Here is a 21,716-nt window from a genome sequence, read left to right as displayed (position 1 = left end):
TACTACTGGCACTGCGTGCTCCTTCAATTTTATGGGAGTAGTTTTTAAGGCACCCTAGTTCCCCGCTGAACACTTCCTTTAACTCTTCTTCAATGTTTCCCCAAGTCTCACCTACCTCCTGCACCAAAATCTGTGGGGTTTTGTTGGGGTTGAGGTAAACGCCTAGTTCTTTTTGTGCTTGCCATCCTAGTATGTTGTCCCCCTCTAGTGATACATAAACCTTAGAGACCGTCAATCTGTCCTTGTAGCCTATATTGCCCCAGAAGTAACCTTTCATGTTAATAGGTTGACCACCATAGCCCCCCGGCCTGACATCCATTTTGCTCAATTTGAGTTTACCTTTGGCCACCTTTCAAATTCTTTTGCATTTATGATTGTGATCTTAGAACAAGAGTCGAACATAGCCTCCAACCCTGTCTCATCAATCTTTATCCTGTCTTTAGGAATGCTAATCTGTCCGCTCTGCACATGCAAGATGATCTCATCACTCACTTGTGCAGTGTTATCCTTCCCCTGCTTCTTGTATCCCTGATCACATCTGCAGTACTGTCTAAAGTGGCCTTTCCTGCCACACTTACTGCAAGTGTATTTCAATGCAGGGCAATCTTTGTCACTCGCCATGCGCCCTTGCTTGCTGCATCAATAGCAGTTTCCCTTGAAACTCCACCCCTCTTTGCTCTCCTTCTGTTCTTTCTGCACATTCTTCTGCTCTTTAACTGCTAACACACCTTCGCCTTCTGCCACCACTTCACTCCCTTTAACCTTGTTCTCGCTGGCCTTGCTTTCGCTGTCCTGCTTGATTTCATTAACACACTGCATCATGTGTTCTACTTGCTTGGCCACTATAAGCACCTCCCTTAGTGGTGGATCATCTTTTAACCACAACTCCTCACGCACACGCTCAGTTCTACATGTTAACACAAACTGGTCTCTGATCCTTTCCTCACACGCTCCTCACACGCACCTCCAAACTTGCACGTGGCTGCTAGTTAACGAAGATCCGAGACAAAGTCTTCAATTGATTCCCCTTCCTTCTGCCCTCTTTTTCCAAAATGGTACTGTTCCATAATAGTGCTAGTTTTGGTAAGGTAATGTAGATCTAGTTTTTTTAGACTAACTTCGAATTCATTCAATCCCCTTGCTTCATGTGCACCCAGCTCTGGGAGATGTTCTAACACCTCCTCTCCTTCCGCCCCCATGTAGTACGATAACAGTGCTACTTTTCTTTCCAGTCCTAGATTGGGCCACATACAACAGCATAGTTCAGGAAGACCTTCTTCCATTTGTTCCACTTAATAGCGGGTTCCCCTAGGCTAGGTAGAAAGGAGGGAGCGTTACATTTTGCATGTTTGCCTCAACTTAACTTTGTGTTTCTATCTCAATCACTGTTATCAGTATAACCACGCACTATGATATGTATAGATAGTAAAGTTTTAGAAAAAAAAACCTTTCTAGTGTGAGTTCAATTGGAGAACAGGACCCTGTGTAGAGTCTCTATCCACTTTCTCTAAAAAAACAGTTCCTCATGCAAATTGGAATATTTGAATTGGTTCGCCCTGTAGTCCACTAGATGGCGCTTTCTCACTGTGGTTTCTCCCTGAAATGTTCTTCCTCTCAATGAATGAAGTTCCTGTTATAACACAGTTCCTTTTCCTGTCAGATGACAGGAACTACTAGAAGATAACAACGTCACTCCTCCAGCCTCCTCGGGCTACCATCCCCGATGTGTGGTTAAAAGTTCTCAATTATCCTCACTCTTCCTCAAGATCGCTTAATGACCGCTGCACTAGCCTGCTTCTAATGAGGAGTTATCTACAGACTCCTGTCAGGCATCCTGTTTATCCGAGGCCTCCCAGAGGTGTTCACTGGGCCCACCACAGTCTCTTTTATATCCGGGGGGTGACAAACATCAGCTGCTCTTCCCCCTCGCTAGCGTACATCCACTGCCAATCTCCGCTGTCTTGCACCTCACCGTGACCCAAGTGCCTCTCCAGGCAATTCCCGCTGGGTGCTGAACTCTCCAGATTTCCATTGTTCATGACAAGGTCAGCTTGTCATAAGCACAGCTCCAGTGTACTGCATGACAAGCTGACCTTGTCATTAGCATGGAAGGGGTTAAGGCTGTCACACGCTTCGCGGCTTCCTATTCTTCCTCACTTTTTCCTGCTCTGCTGTCCGCTGTGGCAGAGCACGCCATCAAAATCATTAAGCCACACTCACCGGGAGATGCGAGCTCCGTCCGCCTCTTATCCGCGCCTTGTCCCGTTCTGTCACAGTGCCACTTGCCAGGCTATCAACGCTAATCTCCTCGCCTGTTTGCAGCTCCCCTTACGCAGTGCTGATTATCTCGACCTCCCTCGTTTCACAGCCGTGATGATGGCACCAGCACCCCTCTGTCCTCACCCGGTGAGTTTCTCCACTGCTTGTTTGTGCTTATTTATCCAAGTGCTGTTGATTTATTCTGTTTCTTCTGTTTACGTTTCACCTTCGATAGCGTGTTGGGATCACTGTTGTAGATAGTCCCTTTTGTCCTCGTCGCCAGTGTAGTGTCTCACAAATGAAGAGAGGCGCAGATGTAGAAGTTGCCAAGCAGTATTTATTCACAAGATTAGCAGATAATCAACAACGGACCCCAGCCACAGCTGACTTGCTCTAAACAGCTCCCGCAGAACCGCGGGCGCTCGCCTTAGAACGCTGTCCGTGGTGATATTCTAATTGATGTCACCCCGGCGCGTTCCAAGGTGAACATGGGGACAGGGGTGACACAGGTTGGTTGATTCTTCCCCCTCAAATGGAAGATACCTCAGAAAGGTTCCTCAGAAACGAGTCAATCGCCTGTTTGTATTTCTACATAATGGTAGGACAAGGCTTATTACCTAGACCAACTCTTTGTGGTTCTTTCTCAGGCCACCTAACCATAGTCTTCCAGTGGGTCCACAAATCTTCAGGTACTACAATTGAAATCACCACATCTTAATCCTCTAAAAGCACCTTTGAAATAGTCACAATGTTTCCACTTGTGTATACCACCTTTCGGGCTCCTCTCTGAGCCCAAGGAAATTCTTTGCAAAAGTTCACAAGACACTCCTTAACCAGCATGCACATGTGTTCCTACAGGCACTTCTCTTAACAGAAATTATTTTTCAGTAGCCATTTCACATTCAGAATCACTCACACTTTTTGATTTACTCTTACTGGATCTATCAGACTTTTCAGTAACTTCGGTCCATTCATCACTATATCTCGTCACATTCTTCCTTTCTCTCGTTATATTGAGTAACCCTTCCAGAGTCTCTTGTCAAAGTTCAATCTTTTGTTTTTGCAATTGTTTGTCAGTTTTATTATAAAATTATCACAAATTCTCTTTTTATTCAAATCCAAAGTTAATTCCTCAGCCAATTTTTCAAGCATATCAAATGCTTGATGAGCACACTTCCCGTTTCCCTCACCCAACAATGCTGATTAATCTCTATACCATTTTGAAATGTTGACTCTAAAAATTCACTTTTTTTTTTACATGATTTCCAAATTCTTTTTCAGTATGAAAATATTAATCTGCACCACTTTCTTCTCTCTGTGTGAAGACAAAACAGAGACTTGTTAATCTCTGCTTACACTGATCTCTCCTCCTCCTACATCTTGTCCTTTTGCATGATGCTTATTTTATGGGGATCGTCTCTAATTAATCAACAAATGATCTAGGAGTTCATCCTTCTCTCTCTCAGAATCACTCTTATTCTCTACTTTTTCATTCTTTTTCTCATCTTTAATTTTATTTTTGTGATGCTTTGTTTTCTTTTTGTCTATACCACTGACAATTGCAAGAAACAAACTCACAGTCTCTGGTACATTGTCTCTCTGCATCTTCTTCCATAAACGCAATCTCACATCCAACCAACGGTTTGCAGCTTTTCCTATCTGAACCTTTAGCATTTTCTTATCTGCTTTTTCGTTCACCACATAATCCAATCATTTAGTGCTTTGAACTGCACAGGTCTCGGTTGCGGCTGAATCTTAAACACAGCACAACTCATCTCAAATTCTCAGGTTTTTTTCATAGCAAACGTACCATTCACAGGAACTGTTAACTCAATAAAAAAAATTGTAGTAATTTTTTGCCACTCTTTAAACCGAGCATATGCATGCATGCTTTGGTCCATCAGAAAGAAAAACACTGTTCACAATATGTGATGTCAATCAATCAATACACAAACCTTTGTCTGTCCACCAGGGCGCGGGAAGGAAATCAGACTCACCACGAAAAGGAATAGCACCATCCAGCAGTATCAAACACATCAAGATAGGTTTTCGACCAGCGGCTACCTACCCTTAGGGTATCTATTCTCGTACACAGAATAAACACCAGTACTCAGGATTAGTTTTCATTCACAATTAGACTATTAAGGATCTCATAATCTTCAGTTTATAACCTGGCGCCACAACTTGTTTCAGCAGACAACTTTATATAACACATGATCTCCATAAATCTGTAACCATTACAAATCAATCCAAAAACCTAAACCTTCTCTAAATAAATCATGTATTTTCATCAAAATACTTAAGCTTACACAGCTTTGCAGGTTGTAAAGCTTCTGCAGTTCATGCAACACATTACCATGGGATACAGTACCTTTATTATTTCAACACATACTTATAACACAATACCATTACCATAATGCGAAAACACAAACAAAATCACCAAATTACATCACAACACAACCCACAAAGCCCAAATAATACTCACCTCCCGACAACTTCTACAGGCACTCAGGTAGAATTAATAGGGTCAAGACTGCCTAAGTCTTCATAAGACTAAGTCCAATGCTGATAAATGAAACCGCCATAACACAACAGTTCAAGTCAAACCCATACAGGTTTATTCAAACTTAAGTTCATTACAGAAGGCAAAAAGTTGTTAGTTATATCATGGGGAATCAGCAATCACAATAAGTCAAAATTAAATATTGCAAGATGATAAACGTATGGTTTACCTCCATAGCAAGCAAGTAGCAAAAAGCAAATATATTTGCGCAAGAGAACCAACTTAGAGTAGAGGACCAACTCGGAGTCTGCCTCCAAAGAGTTCGGCAAAAGTTCTAGGCATGAAGTAAATAAACAGACTAGTTCAGAATCTCCTCAGCTTGAAAGTCATGAAAAGTATGGGGCATTTCCCAAAAATACCGTAGGGTTTTAGTCACAAAAGGCTAGACACTCAGTATGATGAGATATCAAATAGTAAACACCTACTTTGCTGTATATTATTAAAGAGGTGCGCATAGGAAATTAGGAAAACAACATAACATTTATAAAATACAGAAATATAAGACAATCAAGCTAATGAATGCCCTCTAGAAAAGACATGAGCAAAGGAATTTGAATGTTACAAAAGCAGGAAAAGCATGGCTTCCTTGTGCGGAAGGCACATTCATACAATTGTTTTTTTACATAGTAAACAACGCCACAAACAAGGCTTCCATTTTGCTGCGTGTCTGAAACGGAAAAACAAAGATACACATGAATTCACTTTCTTTCAGCTAATGTGAAACTATATCAATGTAAGGTGGTTAAGTCCTAGTCAGGCTAACATAAACATATCCAAAGTAAGCACTGTTTTCTTAATAGTAAAAAACCCTTGTAATAGTGTCATCAGCATGTCAAATCTTGAGGTTTCTCACTGCGCTGTATGCCGGGTGCACTAGGTGGTGCAAATCAGCATGACAAGTGACAAACCAGAATCTTTATTTAGGAAATAAAGGGATTTTACCATGTGACAATATTTAGGATGTCAGTCAGCAATTATTATCATCCAAGGCTCCCTGGGCTACCCATGGTCATCATCATGACCAAGGCAACACGTTAGCTTAGGCGTTGCCAGGTCCTACTGTGCATATCGATGCAAAGGTAGGAGCGCAGTTCCCAGCCAGAACTAGAATAAGATCCAGAGTGATGCAACCAATATAGGTGAAGTGGAGCAAAGGGTGACAGCGGATAAGTATGGGGGATGAACATAAACCAAAGAACAAAAATGCCTCCACCTAGCATTTAGGCAGTCCAGGGACTACGAAGCAATACATCTTAGCCCCCCAAGAAAAACAGCCTCACATATTATGGCAACACTTCTTTATGACGGGAAATTCAGGATTGTGGATAATGGGAGATCTCTACCAGGAGGCAAACCTATAGGGGACCCCTTTTAAAAAGGAAAAACAAACACATGACGTACATGTCTTAATTGACGTGACTGATGTTAATTCCACTCTATTTCATAACACACAAAATCAATAACTTGCAGGCAAAAATATAGCAGTTTCTCTGTTCGGAAAAGGGTGAAATATTTAACAAACAGCTTATTTTGTCCCTTGATCCCAGGGTTATATCTGGCAACTAACATGTTACCAGTGTCAACTAGTGGCCATAAGTTATAATAACAATCCAAATGTTTTCATTGTTGTTGTGTTTCCAATACAATCCCTAACAGTTCCATGGTGTAACATGATGAAAGTAGATGCAAATATTCGATCAATCATACCAAATAAACAGCGGATAAGCCCATCCATTCTATTCACATATTAACTGGCAACACCACTCTTTATCTTACTTCTGTGACTTATCTGTTATTCTCTCTAATCAAAAATCTCAACAGTTCCATCGGGTCCTTTATAATTTGCAAAGCCATCCAATTTATTCAGCCCGCAAGTAAATGTAAGCCGATTCAGGATCCATGTTGGAATCTTCCCAGGAACTGCCCATACACTCGCAGTCCAGGATTAATGACCAAACTAGTCAGGAAAAAGTATAAAAGTACAACTGCTATGAGTAATGGCTTTGTAGTGCAGATGTTAGTTTCAAGCAGTGTATTTTTCCTCTCCAAGATGTTTCAGTTTGTGATAGTGGGTGTAATCATTATAAATTTCTTTAAATAGCTCTCTGACACCGATCTCCGAGGAAGAATTAAGGAACCGAATATCAGGCTCAATACAAATGTCCAGAATATTGTAAATTCCTTCTGAAAGATGCTTCTTTACTTCTGGGTGCAGGGTGACCTATAGGAAGCAAGGAGGAAGGAATCATGTTAACATGAACATTCAAATGGAAACAACAACAGCATCCTTTCCCACTAAATTTTCAAGAGGTGCCCAAGGATGTTACTTACCCTTTGATAACACCTTTTGTTGGATTCTCTATCTAACCACAAATTTCTCACCTCTAAAATATATCCCCAAGTGCCATATGACACTCCTTAGCACACGTATCAATTTTCAAAGTAACATAGGTATGTAGCGTGTTTCCACAAATTCAAACATAAATAATACGCAAGAAATTAGTCTTCCTTCTTCTTTGTTGCTCACTTTAATGTGTGCAAGTCTTCCCAAATAATTCTCTACAGCCAACACCTGTTTCGTCACACTCGGGAGGTCGTCCCGCGACTTTCTCAAGGCTATTTCCTGTGTAAGGGCTGATTTTTCTATGTGGTGATAATTCCAAACCACAGTGGGTTTCTGGTTCAGTAGCGTCACGGCATCAGATTAACGAGGTGGCGTCGCGGAGGATTCTCTCAAGATATGAGCAAGCTCTGAGAGGAGATTCTAATTCGAAGAAATAGGAACCAGACAAATCCTTTTTGGAATTGTAATGCTACCGAACCAGAAACCCAATGTGGTTTGGAATTATCACCACATAGAAAAATCAGCCCTTACACAGGAAATACGCTTGAGAAAGTCGTGCGCCTACCTCCTGAGTGGGACGAAACACATGTTGGCTGTAGAAAATTATCTGGGAAGACTTGCATACATTAAAGTGAACAACAAAAAGAAGGAAGAATAATTTCTTGCGTATTATTTATGTTTGAATTTGTGGAAACACGCTACATACCTATGTTACTTTGAAAATTGATACGTGTGCTAAGGAGTGTCATATATTCTAGAGGGCTCAGGCCTGTCCTGGGGAGTAGGGTGGTTCTCCTCGACTTTTAGCACCGTTAAATATTGTGTTCTTCCAAAATATTTTGTGCAACTATTCTATGAGGCGCCTTATTACCTAAATTTAATACCACTGTCCGGATTTATCCTATCCCCAAGCGCCAGATTAGATCTGGAAGATTTTTCTGACACTATGAGCAACATTGGATCAAAGCTTGGAGCTTCAACTGCTGAACCTGTAAAGGTTCTAAAAAGATTTGTTGAGACAGAAAAAGAATGCGACTTTAAAGATGTAAACAAAAAATATCTTGAGCGTGTATGGAAAACGAGTTCTGACTGTCACACTTTTGATGATCTTCAGTACAGTGAGTTTAAGATATCAGTACCACTAAGTGGCCTTCCTACAACATCATATTCTGTGCATGGACACATTAAAAGAGAGTCCTACATGATCAGATGTGTAAATGTTTTGGATCATGCATATGTAGAGAAAGATACATGTGAATTTGGTTGGGAAGATATTGATGGGGTGCTAAAAACCTACGAATTTCTAAAGCCTCTACCCACAGAACTTACACATATATGTACTTGCAAAACTTGTGCTACGAAAAGATGTCCCTGTCAATATGCTCTTCTCAAAAGCTCAACATTCTGCAAATGTACTATGAGTGATTGCCGAAACAAATAAAGTGAACTATGAAAATGTGTCTAAAACAGGAGTGATAAATATTTTTCCCCTTCATATATAGATCATAAACATTGTTTGGTGTGTACCTAAAAGGATTCAAAAACATTCTCCTCGCTGTCGGGGGCCCTTCTCATTTCTAGCATAGTCCCCCCCGGGGCCCCTAGGGTCCCGGGTGTTCACCCAGCAGTCAGCCTCCACAGCAAGCTTTCTAGGGTTCGTAAGCTTGCTGTCGAGGAGGTGCTGTCGTAGTTCTACAAAGCAGTTTAAGGATAGGTGCTCCCAGGCTATCAGATCAAATAATTCTTCAAAAGTGGTGACCTTGCTGCCCTTGATCCAACCTTCTAAGGCTCTGCTATAAAAGTTGACGTATTCTACCCAGGTGGTACCCGGGAGCTTCTTGCAATCCCGGACCCGCTGTCAGTACATTTCTGGGGTGAGCCCGTACCTCTCTAATAGGGCCTCCTTCATATGGCTGTAGGAATTCAGTACCGCGGAGGGTAGCTCTAGTAAGGTATCCCTCCCTTCGCTTAGGAACCGCCCCCACAATCCGGCCCCCCAATCCTTCTCAGGGACCCGGTGTGAGGTCATCGCAACCTCATAGGCTTTAAACCATTGTTGGATGTCATCATTCCTATAATACTCCTTGACTACGTCTTTGGGGTTGTGAACTTTGGCTTCTACTGGGGGCGGGGTCCCCCTGTTCCATGGGTGCCCGGCTTCCTCGCTCCTAGCCTTGAGCTTGAGCTCCTTCAGGCTCCGGTCGTGCTCCAACTGTAGTTTCCTGCCCTCATGCTCTCGCTGCAACTTCTTCTCTTCGAACTCCCCTTGTAACCTCAGTTCCTCCATGGCTAACTTGCGTTCTGCTAACTTCAACTCCCCCTCAATTTTGAGCTTAGCTAGCTCTAGCTCGTGGGCCCTGCTTCTCTCTCGGTCTGTTAGTTCCCCGGGGGACAATCCTCTATCTGATGGGTTACTGCGCGTAGGGGAGGCTGCTCTCTCTGGTCCGGGGGCCCCGGTTTCGTCCAGCCGCGCATCCCCCACACCGTTTTCTTCTACTGGGGGAGGCAGGGCTCGGGACTTCACCCAGGCCCTCAGGGCCTTCTGGAGGTCTTCCTTGGTGCTCAGGCCAGTGGTAGGGATTTGAGCGTCTTTACAGAACTGTTTTAGTTCTTTGTGGGTGTAGGTGTCTAATTGTTCTACTTGAAAGACTGGGTTCCCGTTGGGTGCGGTGAGACTCATGATGGTCAGGGGGTAGCCCTCCTTCAACTAGTTGGGTAGGTATTTGGGCAAGAGTGTTCAGTTCTGTAATCTTAGGCTCTGTTCGGCTTCGCCCTTGCTATGCAGTGTGTCAGCTGTCCCCCTATGCAATGACCACAAATGCTGGTTCGTATCCTTCTCGCTGATGCCAGTGTTGGACGGGCGAGGTCTCCGGGGGGGACAGAGGTAAGTACTTCTGGCCACCGGGGACCCCCCCTCCTCTTGGAACGTTACCGAGCACTAGAGTCAGGCTTCCCGAAAGGAAGGTTTACACATTTATGGTCATATACACAGCGACACCCACACACCACTAGAGTTATAGATAACAATTCTTTATATAGGGTTTGGCATCAGATCAATAAGTATACATTGGGGTGAGGTGCTACGGGTTACTGATGGTGGATTCACAGTGGGGGGGGGAGGGGGAGATCCCACGCGTAAGGCTCACAATCCTCGAGCTGTGCGTGCGTGGGTCTCTCCCGGGGGCAATTGTCAGGGTCCCCACTGTTCCTGGACTGAAGGGTGGGTGCCGCTGGTCTGCCGCAGGTTTATCACCTGCTAGCCTCCGTAGGGAGCAAAGCCGCGTCGTCCTTCTGGGGGCACTCCTGTAGTGCGGTGACTTCTCAGCGGCGTTCGATCTGACGCTCCCAGTCAGGCCGCGGTGCGTACCCTGGAGCGCGACGTACCTCAAGCGCTCCCAGGGACAATGCGGGCAAAGCTGGCAATGCGGCGTAAAGCAGGGAGTACGTAGCGTACCCTGGAGCGCGACATACCTCAAGCGCTCCCAGGGACGATGCGGGCAAAACTGGCCATGCGGCGTGAAGCAGGGAGTACGTTGCGTACCCTGGAGCGCGACGTCCCTCAAGCGGTTCCAGGGACGTGGCGTACACTGGTGGCAGGCTCCGTACGATTGTACACCCCAGGCGACGCACGAGCCGCGACCACTTCTGCAGGACTCGAGTCTGGGGTGCCAGGGGAGATCCTCACGGTGACCAGCGTATCCACGAGAGCCGCGATTCAATCTGCAGGGCTCCTGGGTCTCGGTTAGGGTGGGCACCACGATCTGTTCTTTGATGGCCGCTACCACGTCAGCAGGGCCTCGTCTCTCCGATCCAACTGCCGAAAAAACCCCCTCTCCGGCGTAGTTATTGTTTGAAAAAACCCCTCCAGGCCTGCCTCCTTTTTAGAGGGCTCCGGCCATCTGGCGCACAACCCCCCTTTGAAGTTTGGGGGGGGGGTGGGCGTTCCTACTGCCCCGCAGGGATCGAGGTCCGGCCTGGCCAGAGGGCAAATGTGACTCCTCCGCCCCCTCCTACTTGTAATAGGATCGCCCCCCACAGTTGGCCAGGGGGTGATGGGGGGCTCTGGTTGCTATGGGATTGGGGGCTCTGTGGGCAGGGCGTGGGCTGGCCTGGATTCCTATCTGCGGGCCTGGGCCTAAAGCTTCCTGCTTCTGGGGAGAAGGGTGGGGGCTGCGCTAGGATGGCTGTTCGTGTTCAGGGAATAGTGGGGATGTCGAGGGGAACAGCGGACAGGGTTGCTCTGGTGGGAGCCTAGCTCAGGTGACGGTGGGGGCCCGGGGTGTATGGGTGTCTTCGCCAAGGCGGCCAGGTCTAACAATGCCCTTATATAGGTATAAATCACCATATCCTTATATAGACATAGAAATCATAACCATATTTAGGCATAGCTCATGCAGTCCAAATACGGCAGGGCTACTTCCACTAGTTCCGAAAATCCACAACGATTTCTTGGAAAAACCCGCCTTCAGCAGTCAGGGACTTCTCCTTGCTTGAATATGGATTTTTCCAAAAACTCATGGAGTTTTCAAAGAACTGAGACTCTTTGATGACATTATTATGTCCAACTGTACGTCAAATCCGGCACCTTCAAGGTATAAATATGCCCACACTTGCCCAAGCAAACACACGGTGGTTTGGAGCAGTTCGACTATCTACTTGCCCGGCGCGCCCTGCTACAGCAAGTGCCGAAGGAAGCCGACCCTCCAGCAGACGCACTGAGAGAGACAGTTTCTTTTCTCCTGCCGAGAAATCCAGCTCCAGTGTTTCCAAGCTACACTTGCGGGTTGTTGGGAAATCGAGTCCCGAGACCAGCCTTCTTTATTCTAAACTAAGGTACGGAGCTGATTAGACCCTAAGAGAAATCTTGGACAGATTCTTGGCAAAAAGAATACTACATTTATGCTACACCTCACTTCTTACCTCATACTAAGCTTAGGTTAGGTACATTGGGGTAGGCGTATTTTAGATGCACCAGTTGAGTACTTTTAGCCGTTGTTATTTATGTAGGTATTCATCTATGGTTTAGGAACCATACAATGCTCTTACAGTATTATTTTATTCTACTATTTATACTGTATGCATTATATTTTACAACCAGTGTTACGATTGTAGCAGTTCATTTCTTAAGCTTAAGAAAGAAGACTGTTCAATAAAACCTTTTTATTGAAAACGCCCGTCTATCTATTTCTCTGCACCTCTGGTGAAACGAAGCATGCACGATTGACTAAGTGAAGTATCTATCTATTGTTTCCATGACTCTGAAGATACGTTTCATCTTGGGGAAACAAAGTTGTCATGTTTATGTGGTTGTCAGAGACTAATCCCTTCTTGTGAATTCGAGAAAGTTTCTAGTGACCTCTGAGCTAGCTGGCACACACAATTAAGTCTAGTATGTTCGATAGAGACCTAGACGACCTCAGTCCTACGTCTAATCTATAGGATATATTATTCCAACGCGCAGAGCCTATTGGGAATATAGGAACTACACTACAATGGTAGCATTTTTGAGCCCTCACTAAATGTCTCGCCAGACCAGCGCATGCGCTGGGTCAGGCGAGACCTAAAAACGGCTCAGACTGTACATAACTGGCTTGTTACTACACAGATTAACTGAACGTCAGACTGTTCAGATTTCCTCTGTCCTTTACTTCTCCTTTTCTTTTATAATTTAGACCTCTAATGAAGAGAAATACAAAGTATAAAATATTCATATTTATAGATATAAATACCAATTTAAAATATTTCTTAAATTTTTTTAAAGTATTTACAATTCAATAGCATGCTCATTAACTAAACTAAACTAAAGGCATTAAATAAGAAGCTTAATTAAATATTTTCATTAAATTTTAGAAAAAACAATGTTTTTTATCAATTTGAAAACATTACATTGGGACAGAACTTTTCATGGAAAGTCATAATTGGTCAAGAGGCCAGAATTGTAGTACATCTGTAAAAAAAAACAAAAAAAAACATTCCAGTGAAAAGTGGAAATTTAAGGGCCCCCGGGGGAACATGGCGGCTAGCTAGTGTGCTAGTCGGTAGCTGCTCTCTCACCCGGAGCGAAATGGAGTGACTTTTCCCCGCATCTCTGCTTTTGCCGGTCGGGAGCTGACACTTTTTCCAGGTTCTGCTTGGCCTGCCAAGGGGGACAGAGGATTGGGACCGCGGCTGTAGAGGTAGCTTGGCTGCGGTTTTGAAGCGGCAACGGCGGCAGTGGCGGATGCTGTAGCTGTTGATGCTGCTTACAGGGTGTCGTCCCACTCACAGTTTTTCCTTTGCTTTGCTTTTTTCTTCACCCCGCCTTGCCTCCACACTTTACTTTGCTTTTTGCACTGGTCTTCATCCTGGGATTGCCGGAGTCAGCAGTTTTGTAGCCTGCAGTATTTCCCTCTGCTGCTTTACGGTGGATCAGTGTTTGATAGATAGAGGGGGGGGGGGTTGGATGCGGATTGGCCCTGCAGTTCTTAGTGCGGCGGGTGCACTCGGGGAGTTCTGAGCTGCAATCCGCTTCCGCAATTTATCTCTAAATTTAGTGATGTCTTCTGGTACTGGCGGAGCTTATGTTGCTAGTTTCTAGGAGGGGGGACAGGAAGTACGGTGTATAATCAATGGTGGCATCAGGTATCATTTGCAATTACAGAACTCACAGCAGAGCAACTTTGTAAGGCAGAATAAAAAAGCAAGCTTGAGGTATGGCATGACTACTAACGGCTCACCTCATATGAGTAAGGGGAAAGGGGTGGGGCTAGAGAGCGAGTTTAAAAATCTTACTCCAGAAGAAGGCCTTGTGGAGGGAAAAGGGGAAAACATAGGCAAGGAAGTGGCTTGGGGAAAGAGATATAAACTGAGATCGAACCTCTTCCAGGGAAAGGTCGAGGACCCTAAGGTGGAGCTACAAGTAGATCACTCCCTACTTCCCACGCAAGGCAAAACCAGAAGTAAAAGCTCGGCTACTAAAGCAAGTTGGAATATATTAGCAAAAGAAAAAAAGAAGACAGCAGTTCAGGCAGCGTCTAGAATAACACCTTCACTAAGGTCCTACTTTAAGTTAAACCCGCAGGTTAATTCACAGAGCAGTATGGACCCGTCTACCCTTAAAGAGGTACAGAGAGAAGTACAGACAGAGCCCGCCCCACAAAACGTTGAAACTGTTACCTTACTTCCTTCGACACCATTTTATGCCATCGCGGTTTCAAATAACTACTCACCCCTGAGCGATACTAACTCTGCTATTAACGAGATATCTGAAAATATACCAATTTCAAAGGCGGCCGATCAGGCTAAAGAAACTCAATCTACACAATTTAAAGAGGGAACTAAAGATTTGGACACAACAGGTTTAAATGCAGTAAAAGACTGGGAAACATCCTTTACGACGCAGTAATGACACCGCAGTGCCATTACAACGCGGGTTTCACAACGCAAGTCGTTACCACGACTTGCGCTGGAGGGCGCTCTAGGACAAGGAATAGTGTAATTTACTATCCAACACCTTCCCTACTGTATGTAGACTGGAGTTGGAATAGTAAATTACACTACTGCTAAGTCCAGCGCCCTCCCACGCAAGTCGTTGTAACGACTTGCGTTGTAAAACCTGCGTTGTGATGGTCTGCGGTGTTTTATACCGCGTTGTACCATCATACATCCAAAAGACTTACTGAGCCAGCTTTCTCCAGAGATTAAAGAATGTCTTGTCACTTCAGAGAGCAACCAGAAACAAATTCAAGATACGTGTAGTAGCTTGGAGGAGAATTTAGCAATACTAACAAAACGTACAGAGGACTTGGAAAACAAAACACTAGAGATCAGGAAAAATGTCCAGGATCACAGCCAAGAATTGGATAGGCTTAGATCCAAAGAAAGAGAAACTTCAGACAGATTAGAGAGGATGGAAAATAAGTCGAGGAGGAACAATATTCGTATTCGTGATATCATAAATATCATGTTGCCGAAGAAGGGGACATAAAAGCCTTTGTGATAAATATTTTGACTAAATCCTTTCCTCAAATCGCCTCAGCCTCTGTCTGGGATACAGAAATACAGCGAGTCCACCAAGACCCTTTCAGGCTTAATCCTGGTCGTAAAAAGCCCAGGAAAATCCTGGTTAATATTCTATTGTATTCCCTCAAAGAAAAGCTACTAGGGGCGGCCTTAAGATTAACAGCTACTCAGGCGTGCCCTTTTAAAATAAGATCTGATATTTCAAGAATCACAGAGGACAGAAGATGGGAGCTAGGTAAAAGGATGGACTCCCTCAGGCAACCGGGTGCTCAAGATCAGCTGAGGTTCCCAGCATACCTTAAAGTGACGAGAGGCAACAAAATGCATAATTTTTACTCCCCGGAGGAGGTAGGTGAATTCCTGATAAGTTGTAAGGCAAGAAAAGGAGAAAGAGACTGGTTATTGAATACCTGAAAAATACCCCCATGAAGGTTTTAATGCTTCAAGAGACCCATCTAATGAGGTCATAGTGTATGGCACTATTTAATAAGCAGAAATGGGTAAAAAAAGGTTATAGCCACTGACCAGCAATGTTGTTCCAAAGGTGTGGCAATAATCATCAAAAATAATTCTGGAATAGAACTAGGTAGACCACAGGTAGACACTTAAGGACGATGAGTAGTGGCAAAGATAAAAACACAGGGCAGTATCTATACCGTAGCCAGTTATTATGGGCCAAACGAGGACGAGGTGAGCTTTTTGAACAATCTTGCTCTGTCCTGATAGATTTTGAGGCCCCACTGATAATACGTGGAGATTTTAATCTATTAATGAGTAATGAGGTGGACAGATCTTCCCCCTCGTACACAAATGTATGCGCCCCGTGTAAGAGCATGCCTCTTAGCCATTATGGATAACTTTAATCTGTGTGATATATGGAGGAAAAAAATGGGATATGTGAGAGATTATTCTTTCTTTAGTAAAAAGAATGGTCACTACTCCAGGATAGACTACATTTTTGTGGACCACCTGGAGGTAGAAAGAGTTAAGAAATTGGAATATTTGCCTATACACTTATCAGATCATGGTGCAATAGAACTGAGCATGGAGCTCCCTTCTACCCCATTGTGTAAGAGGTGGACAGAAGATTGCTATCACAAACCAAAATAATGGAAAAGATCAAATGAGATGCAGAAGCCTTTTTTATCCAAAATCAAGAATCTGCATCTACTCATGTGGTTTGGGACACCTTTAAAGCGTGGCTAAGAGGTATGCTGAAGGGGGCGGCAGCAGGGTGGGTTAAATCAGAAAAAGAGAAAACAGCTTAACTGGAGGAGCAGTTGAGGAAATCTGAAGCAAGATTACAATCTGGACAAGTTCAGGGGGAAGAAAAAGATAAATTGATGGGTATGCTGGACGATCAACAACGCGAATAAAGGTTAACATTGGAAAGAATCATGTTCCAGAATCAATCAATGAATCAAGAAATTTATATAGCCCGCTACTCACCCGGAGAGTCTCAAGGCGCTTTAGGGGGGGGGGTCTGCTACTGCTTGAACAGCCAGGTCTTGAGTTGCTTCCTGAAGGAGAGGTGGTCTTGGGTCTGACGGAGGTGGATGGGGAGAGAGTTCCACGTCTTGGCTGCCAGGTAGGAGAAGGATCTTCCTCCCATGGTCGTCCTACGGATGCGGGGAACTGCTGCGAGGGAGTGGCTGGTCGAACGAAGCTGGCGGGTGGGAGTGTAGAAGGTCAGGCGGTTGTTGAGGTACCTGGGGCCCAGGTCATGGAGGGCCTTGTGTGCGTGGGTGAGGAGTCGGAACGTGATTCTCTTGTTGACGGGGAGCCAGTGCAGGTCTCTCAGGTGTCTGGAGATGTGGCTGTGACGGGGGATGTCCAGGATGAGTCGTGCGGAGGTGTTCTGGATGCGTTGGAATCTCTTCTGCAGTTTGGCTGTGGTACCGGTGTAGAGGGTGTTTCCGTAGTCCAGTCGGCTGGTGACGAGTGCCTGGGTGACAATCTTCCTGGTTTCGATGGGGATCCATCGGAAGATCTTCCGGGGCATGCGTAGGATGTTGAAGCACGAGGACGAGACGGCGTTGACTTGTCTGGTCATTGAGAGGGAGGAGTCCAGGATGAAGCCCAGGTTGCGTGCGTGGTCCGTTGGTTTGGGTGCGCTGCCCAGGGCAGGTGGCCACCAGGAGTCGTCCCAGGCGGAGGAAGATGTTCCCAGGATGAGGACTTCCGTCTTGTCTGAGTTGAGTTTCAGGCGGCTGTTCTTCATCCACTCGGCTACTTCTTTCATCCCTTCGTGTAGGTTGGTTCTGGCGGTGGCTGGGTCGTTGGTGAGGGAGAGGATCAGCTGAGTGTCGTCGGTGTAGGAGATGATGTTGAGGTTGTGTTGGCGTGCGATGGCCGCGAGGGGGCTCATGTAGATGTTGAAGAGGGTGGGGCTGAGTGATGATCCTTGTGGTATGTCGCAGATGACTTCGGTGGCCTCGGATCTGAGCGGGGGAGGTGGACTCTCTGGGTTCTTCCGGCGAGGAACGAGATGATCCACTCCAGAGCTCTCTCTTGGATCCCGGTGTTGCTGAGGCGTTGTACTAGGGTGCGGTGGCAGACAGTGTCGAACGCAGCGGAGAGGTCCAGGAGGATGAGGGCGGCTGTTTCCCCGTTGTCGAGCAGGGCTCGGATGTCGTCAGTGGCTGCGATGAGGGCGGTCTCGGTGCTGTGGTTGGCTCGGACTGCGAGGGGTCGAGGGATCCGTTCGTCTTGAGGAAGGCGCAAGCTGTCTGTTGACGGTCTTCTCGATGACTTTGGCAGGAAACGGAAGGAGCGAGATGGGGCGGAAGTTCTTGAGGTCGGTGGGGTCCACTGTGGGTTTCTTCAAGAGGGCGCTGAGCTCGGCGTGCTTCCAGCTCTCCGGGAAGGTGGCGGTGTTGAAGGAGCAGTTGATGACGTCTCGGAATTGGGGTGCGATGACGGAGACGGCCTTGTTGAAGACGTGGTGGGGGCATGGGTCGGTTGGTGATCCGGAGTGGATGGTGTTCATGGTGTGGATGATGTCTTCGGTGCTGACCGGGGTCCAGGCGCGGATGGTGGTGGTGGGTGGTGTCGGTTCGGTGGTTGGGTGCGTGGTCTGTGTTCCGAAGCTGTTGGTTATGTCGGCGATCTTGTTGTGGAAGAACGAGGCGAGTGAGTCGCAGAGTTCTTGCGAGGGGGTGATGTCGTTGGTTCCGGCGCTGGGGTTCGAGAGCTCTTTGACGATGTTGAAGAGTTCTTTGCTGTTGTGTGCGTTGTTGTCTAGTCGTTCCTTAAATGCTGTTTTCTTGGTGGCGTGGATCAGCTGGTGGTGTTTGCGGGTGGCGTGCTTGAGGGCCGTCATGTTGTCTGTAGTCGGGTCTTTGCGCCAGGCTTTCTCGAGGGTGCAGCAGTTCTTCTTGGAGTTCTTGAGATCATCGTTGAACCAGGAGGCCCTCTTGCAGCTGGGTCTGCTGGGATGGTTTTTCAGGGGTGCGAGGTCGTCAGCGCAGTTGGTGATCCACTGTGTGAGGTTGTTGGCTCCCTGGTTGGGGTCCGTTGAGCTGGCGGGAGGATTCAGGTTCACGGATGTGGAGAGCTGGTCGGAGGTGATCTTGTTCCAGCTCCTTCGGGGAACCTGTTGCGGGTGGTGGTGGGTCGTGATCCTTCTGAAGCTGAAGTGGACGCAGCTATGGTCTGTCCAGTGGAGTCCGGTGGTGTGGCTGAAGGAGACGTCCTTGCTGGAGGAGAAGACGGGGTCAAGCGGGTGTCCGGCGTAGTGGGTGGGGGTGTTCACCAGTTGCTTGAGTCCGAGGTTGGCGAGGTTGTCCAGCAGGGTGGTGGTGTTGCTGTCCTTGTTGTTCTCCAGGTGGAAGTTGAGGTCCCCATGGAGGATGTAGTCGGAGGAGGCGAGGGCGTGCGGGCTGAGGAAGACTGTGATGTCTTCGCTGAATTGTGTGCGGGGTCCCGGGGGTCTGTAGATGAGGGTGCCTCTGAGTGTGGTCTTGGAGTCGGTGTGTATCTGGAAGTGAAGATGTTCGGCGGCTGTGAGGGTATCGCCGGAGTTGGTCGTGATGCGGATGGTGTTCTTGTGGACGATGGCGATGCCTCCTCCTGTCTGGTTGACGCGGTCCCTGCGGGTGATCTTGTATCCGTCGGGGATGGCGATGGCGATGTCGGGCGCTGAGGAGGGGTTCATCCATGTTTCCGTGAGGAAGGCGACGTCTGGGGATGTGGTGTCGAGCAGGTTCCAGAGTTCCACGGCGTGTCTGTGGACCGAGCGGGTGTTGAGCAGGATGCACTTGAGGTGGTTGCTGCTGGTGTTCGGCTTGGCGGGTGCGGTGCAGGTCCGGAAGCAGGAGAAGTTGCAGGATCGGCAGCAGAAGGGTCCGTGGGTGCGTCGCGGGGTGGCTCGGTAGCATCCGGTGATCCGGCCTGTGTTGAGTGCGTTGAGGGTGGCGAAGTCGTAGGTCCGGCGGGAGGGCTGGCATCTGCGGGGGCCAGGGGTTCTGGCGCTGGGCGCGGTCCAGGCGGGGACGGGCGCAGACGGGCTTGCCTTTGGCGCGCCTTCGGCGCACAATCGGCGCGCCCGCTGCGCGTCAACGCTGCGTGTGGGCGTCATAAGAAGGGAGCCGGGAGGGAGAGTCCGCTGGGTGGCGGGAGCGGGTGAGCCAATTAGCTGGCGGGGCCGCAGGGAGGCAGCGGCGGGAAAATCGGGGGCGGGCGGGCGGCTCACCGGCGGCTGGGTCGCCTGCAGGGAAGTGAAGTGAGGCAGCGGCGAAAATCAGGAGCGGGCGGTGAAGAGCAGGAAGCAGGAGCGTGGGGGCGACCAGGCCTAGGTAAGGCACAGTGGTCGCTCCCGAGTTGGAGGCAGGGTCCCCTTACGAAGGGAGCCGGGAGGGAGGGTCCGCTGGGTGGCGGGAGCGGGTGAGCCAATCAGCTGGCGGGGGGCGGGGCCGCAGGGAGGCAGCAGCGGGAAAATCGGGTGCGGGCGGGCGGCTCAGCGGCGGCTGGGTCGCCTGCAGGGAAGTGAAGTGAGGCTGCGGCGAAAATCAGGAGCGGGCGGTGAGGAGCAGGAAGAGCGTGGGGGCGACCAGGCCTAGGTAAGGCACAGTGGTCGCTCCAGAGTTGGAGGCAGGGTCCCCTTAAGAAGGGAGCCGGGAGGGAGGGTCCGCTGGGTGGCGGGAGCGGGTGAGCCAATCAGCTGGCGGGGGGCGGGGCTGCAGGGAGGCAGCGGCGGGAAAATCGGGTGCGGGCGGGCGGCTCAGCAGCGGCTGGGTCGCCTGCAGGGAAGTGAAGTGAGGCAGTGGCAAAAATCAGGAGCGGGCGGTGAGGAGCAGGAAGCAGGAGGAGCGTGGGGGCGACCAGGCCTAGGTAAGGCACAGAAGTGGGAAGCAAGTAGAATGAGAGAATTCGGTCAGGGTGAGGAATGCTGTAAACTACTAGCTATAAGAGCAGGATGGATAGGTCTCAAAACAATATAACTAGGATTAGAATAGAAAACGGGTACGAACCTTCCGCTCAGTTCACGGATAATAAGAGCAAGATTGAGAGGGAATTCTGTAAATTTTTCCAAGAATTGTATAGGGAGGAATTAGTTCCAGATAAAATAGTTGTAGATCACTGGCTGGCTCAGAAACAGCTTCCTAAATTGGCCCCTGAAGAATTAACACTACTAAACCAAGATATAACAGGGAGTGCAATTTTGGCAGCTATTAAGAAAATTAAAAAAGGAAAGGCAGCCGGCCCAGATTTAATCTCATATGAGATCTTTCTGATGTTGATGGAGGAAATCATCCTAAGCTGGTTGAAACTGTTTAATGAGATTTTGCGGGATCTTTCTCCATTACCGGATTTTTGGAAAGAGGCAATCATCACCCTGATCTTAAAACCTGGTAAATACCCCACCCAATGCCAATCATATCGCCCGATATCTTTACTGAACTCTGACTACAAAATCTTCACCGGTATCATTAACGCTCGTCTGAGTAAAATAGCAGGGGCAATAATGCACGACGATCAGAAGGGTTTCCTCCTCGGGCGGCAGATGAAGCATCTTGTTACATCTCTGATCGGTGCAATAGATCTGGCAAAAGCGGCTAGTGCCCCATTAACAATAATAACTTTGGACGCTGAAAAAACCTTCGATCGTGTTAACTGGTGTTATTTGCTAAGTGTATTAGAGGCTTTTGGGTTTGATTGTACTTTTTGAGATTTGTTGGGGAAAATATATAGCAAACCACGCGCCCAAATATTAGTAAACTGGAGCCTTTCTGCTCCAATATCAATAGGGCGGGGTACTAGACAGGGCTGCCCGTTGTCTCCTACACTATTCAACATATACATTGAGCCGTTTGCACAAAGTTTAGCATTAAATAATGAAATACAGCCCTTTTTAATGAATGGCTTTTCAAGGAAACTTGCTCTATGTGCGGATGATTTAATCCTTTTTACATCTAATGCTAACCTAGCTCTACCAAGCCTATTAAGAGAAGTACAAGTTTTTGGCAAACTGTCAGGCTATGAGATTAATAATAGTAAAACGGAGATCATGACTTGGAACTCCGAAGTGCAGGGTTACAGGGTGTCAAA

At 47.1% G+C, this 21,716-nt stretch overlaps 1 protein-coding gene across 1 annotated transcript in view; it reads right to left on the bottom strand.

The window, feature by feature from the left end:
• Positions 1-4,854: 4,854 nt before the first annotated feature.
• The window catches only part of URB2 (URB2 ribosome biogenesis homolog), a 543,562-nt gene continuing 526,700 nt past the window's right edge, over positions 4,855-21,716 (bottom strand). Inside the window, exon 10 of the mRNA XM_078648834.1 lies at positions 4,855-7,043. Within this exon, the coding sequence (XP_078504960.1) occupies positions 6,846-7,043 (198 nt within the window). The 3' untranslated portion in view covers positions 4,855-6,845. The remainder of the gene's footprint in view (positions 7,044-21,716) is intronic.

Source organism: Lissotriton helveticus, chromosome 6 (genome assembly GCF_964261635.1).
Source record: "Lissotriton helveticus chromosome 6, aLisHel1.1, whole genome shotgun sequence".
NCBI classification, from domain to species: Eukaryota; Metazoa; Chordata; class Amphibia; order Caudata; family Salamandridae; genus Lissotriton; species Lissotriton helveticus.
This window is presented reverse-complemented; position numbering and strand designations above follow the sequence as displayed.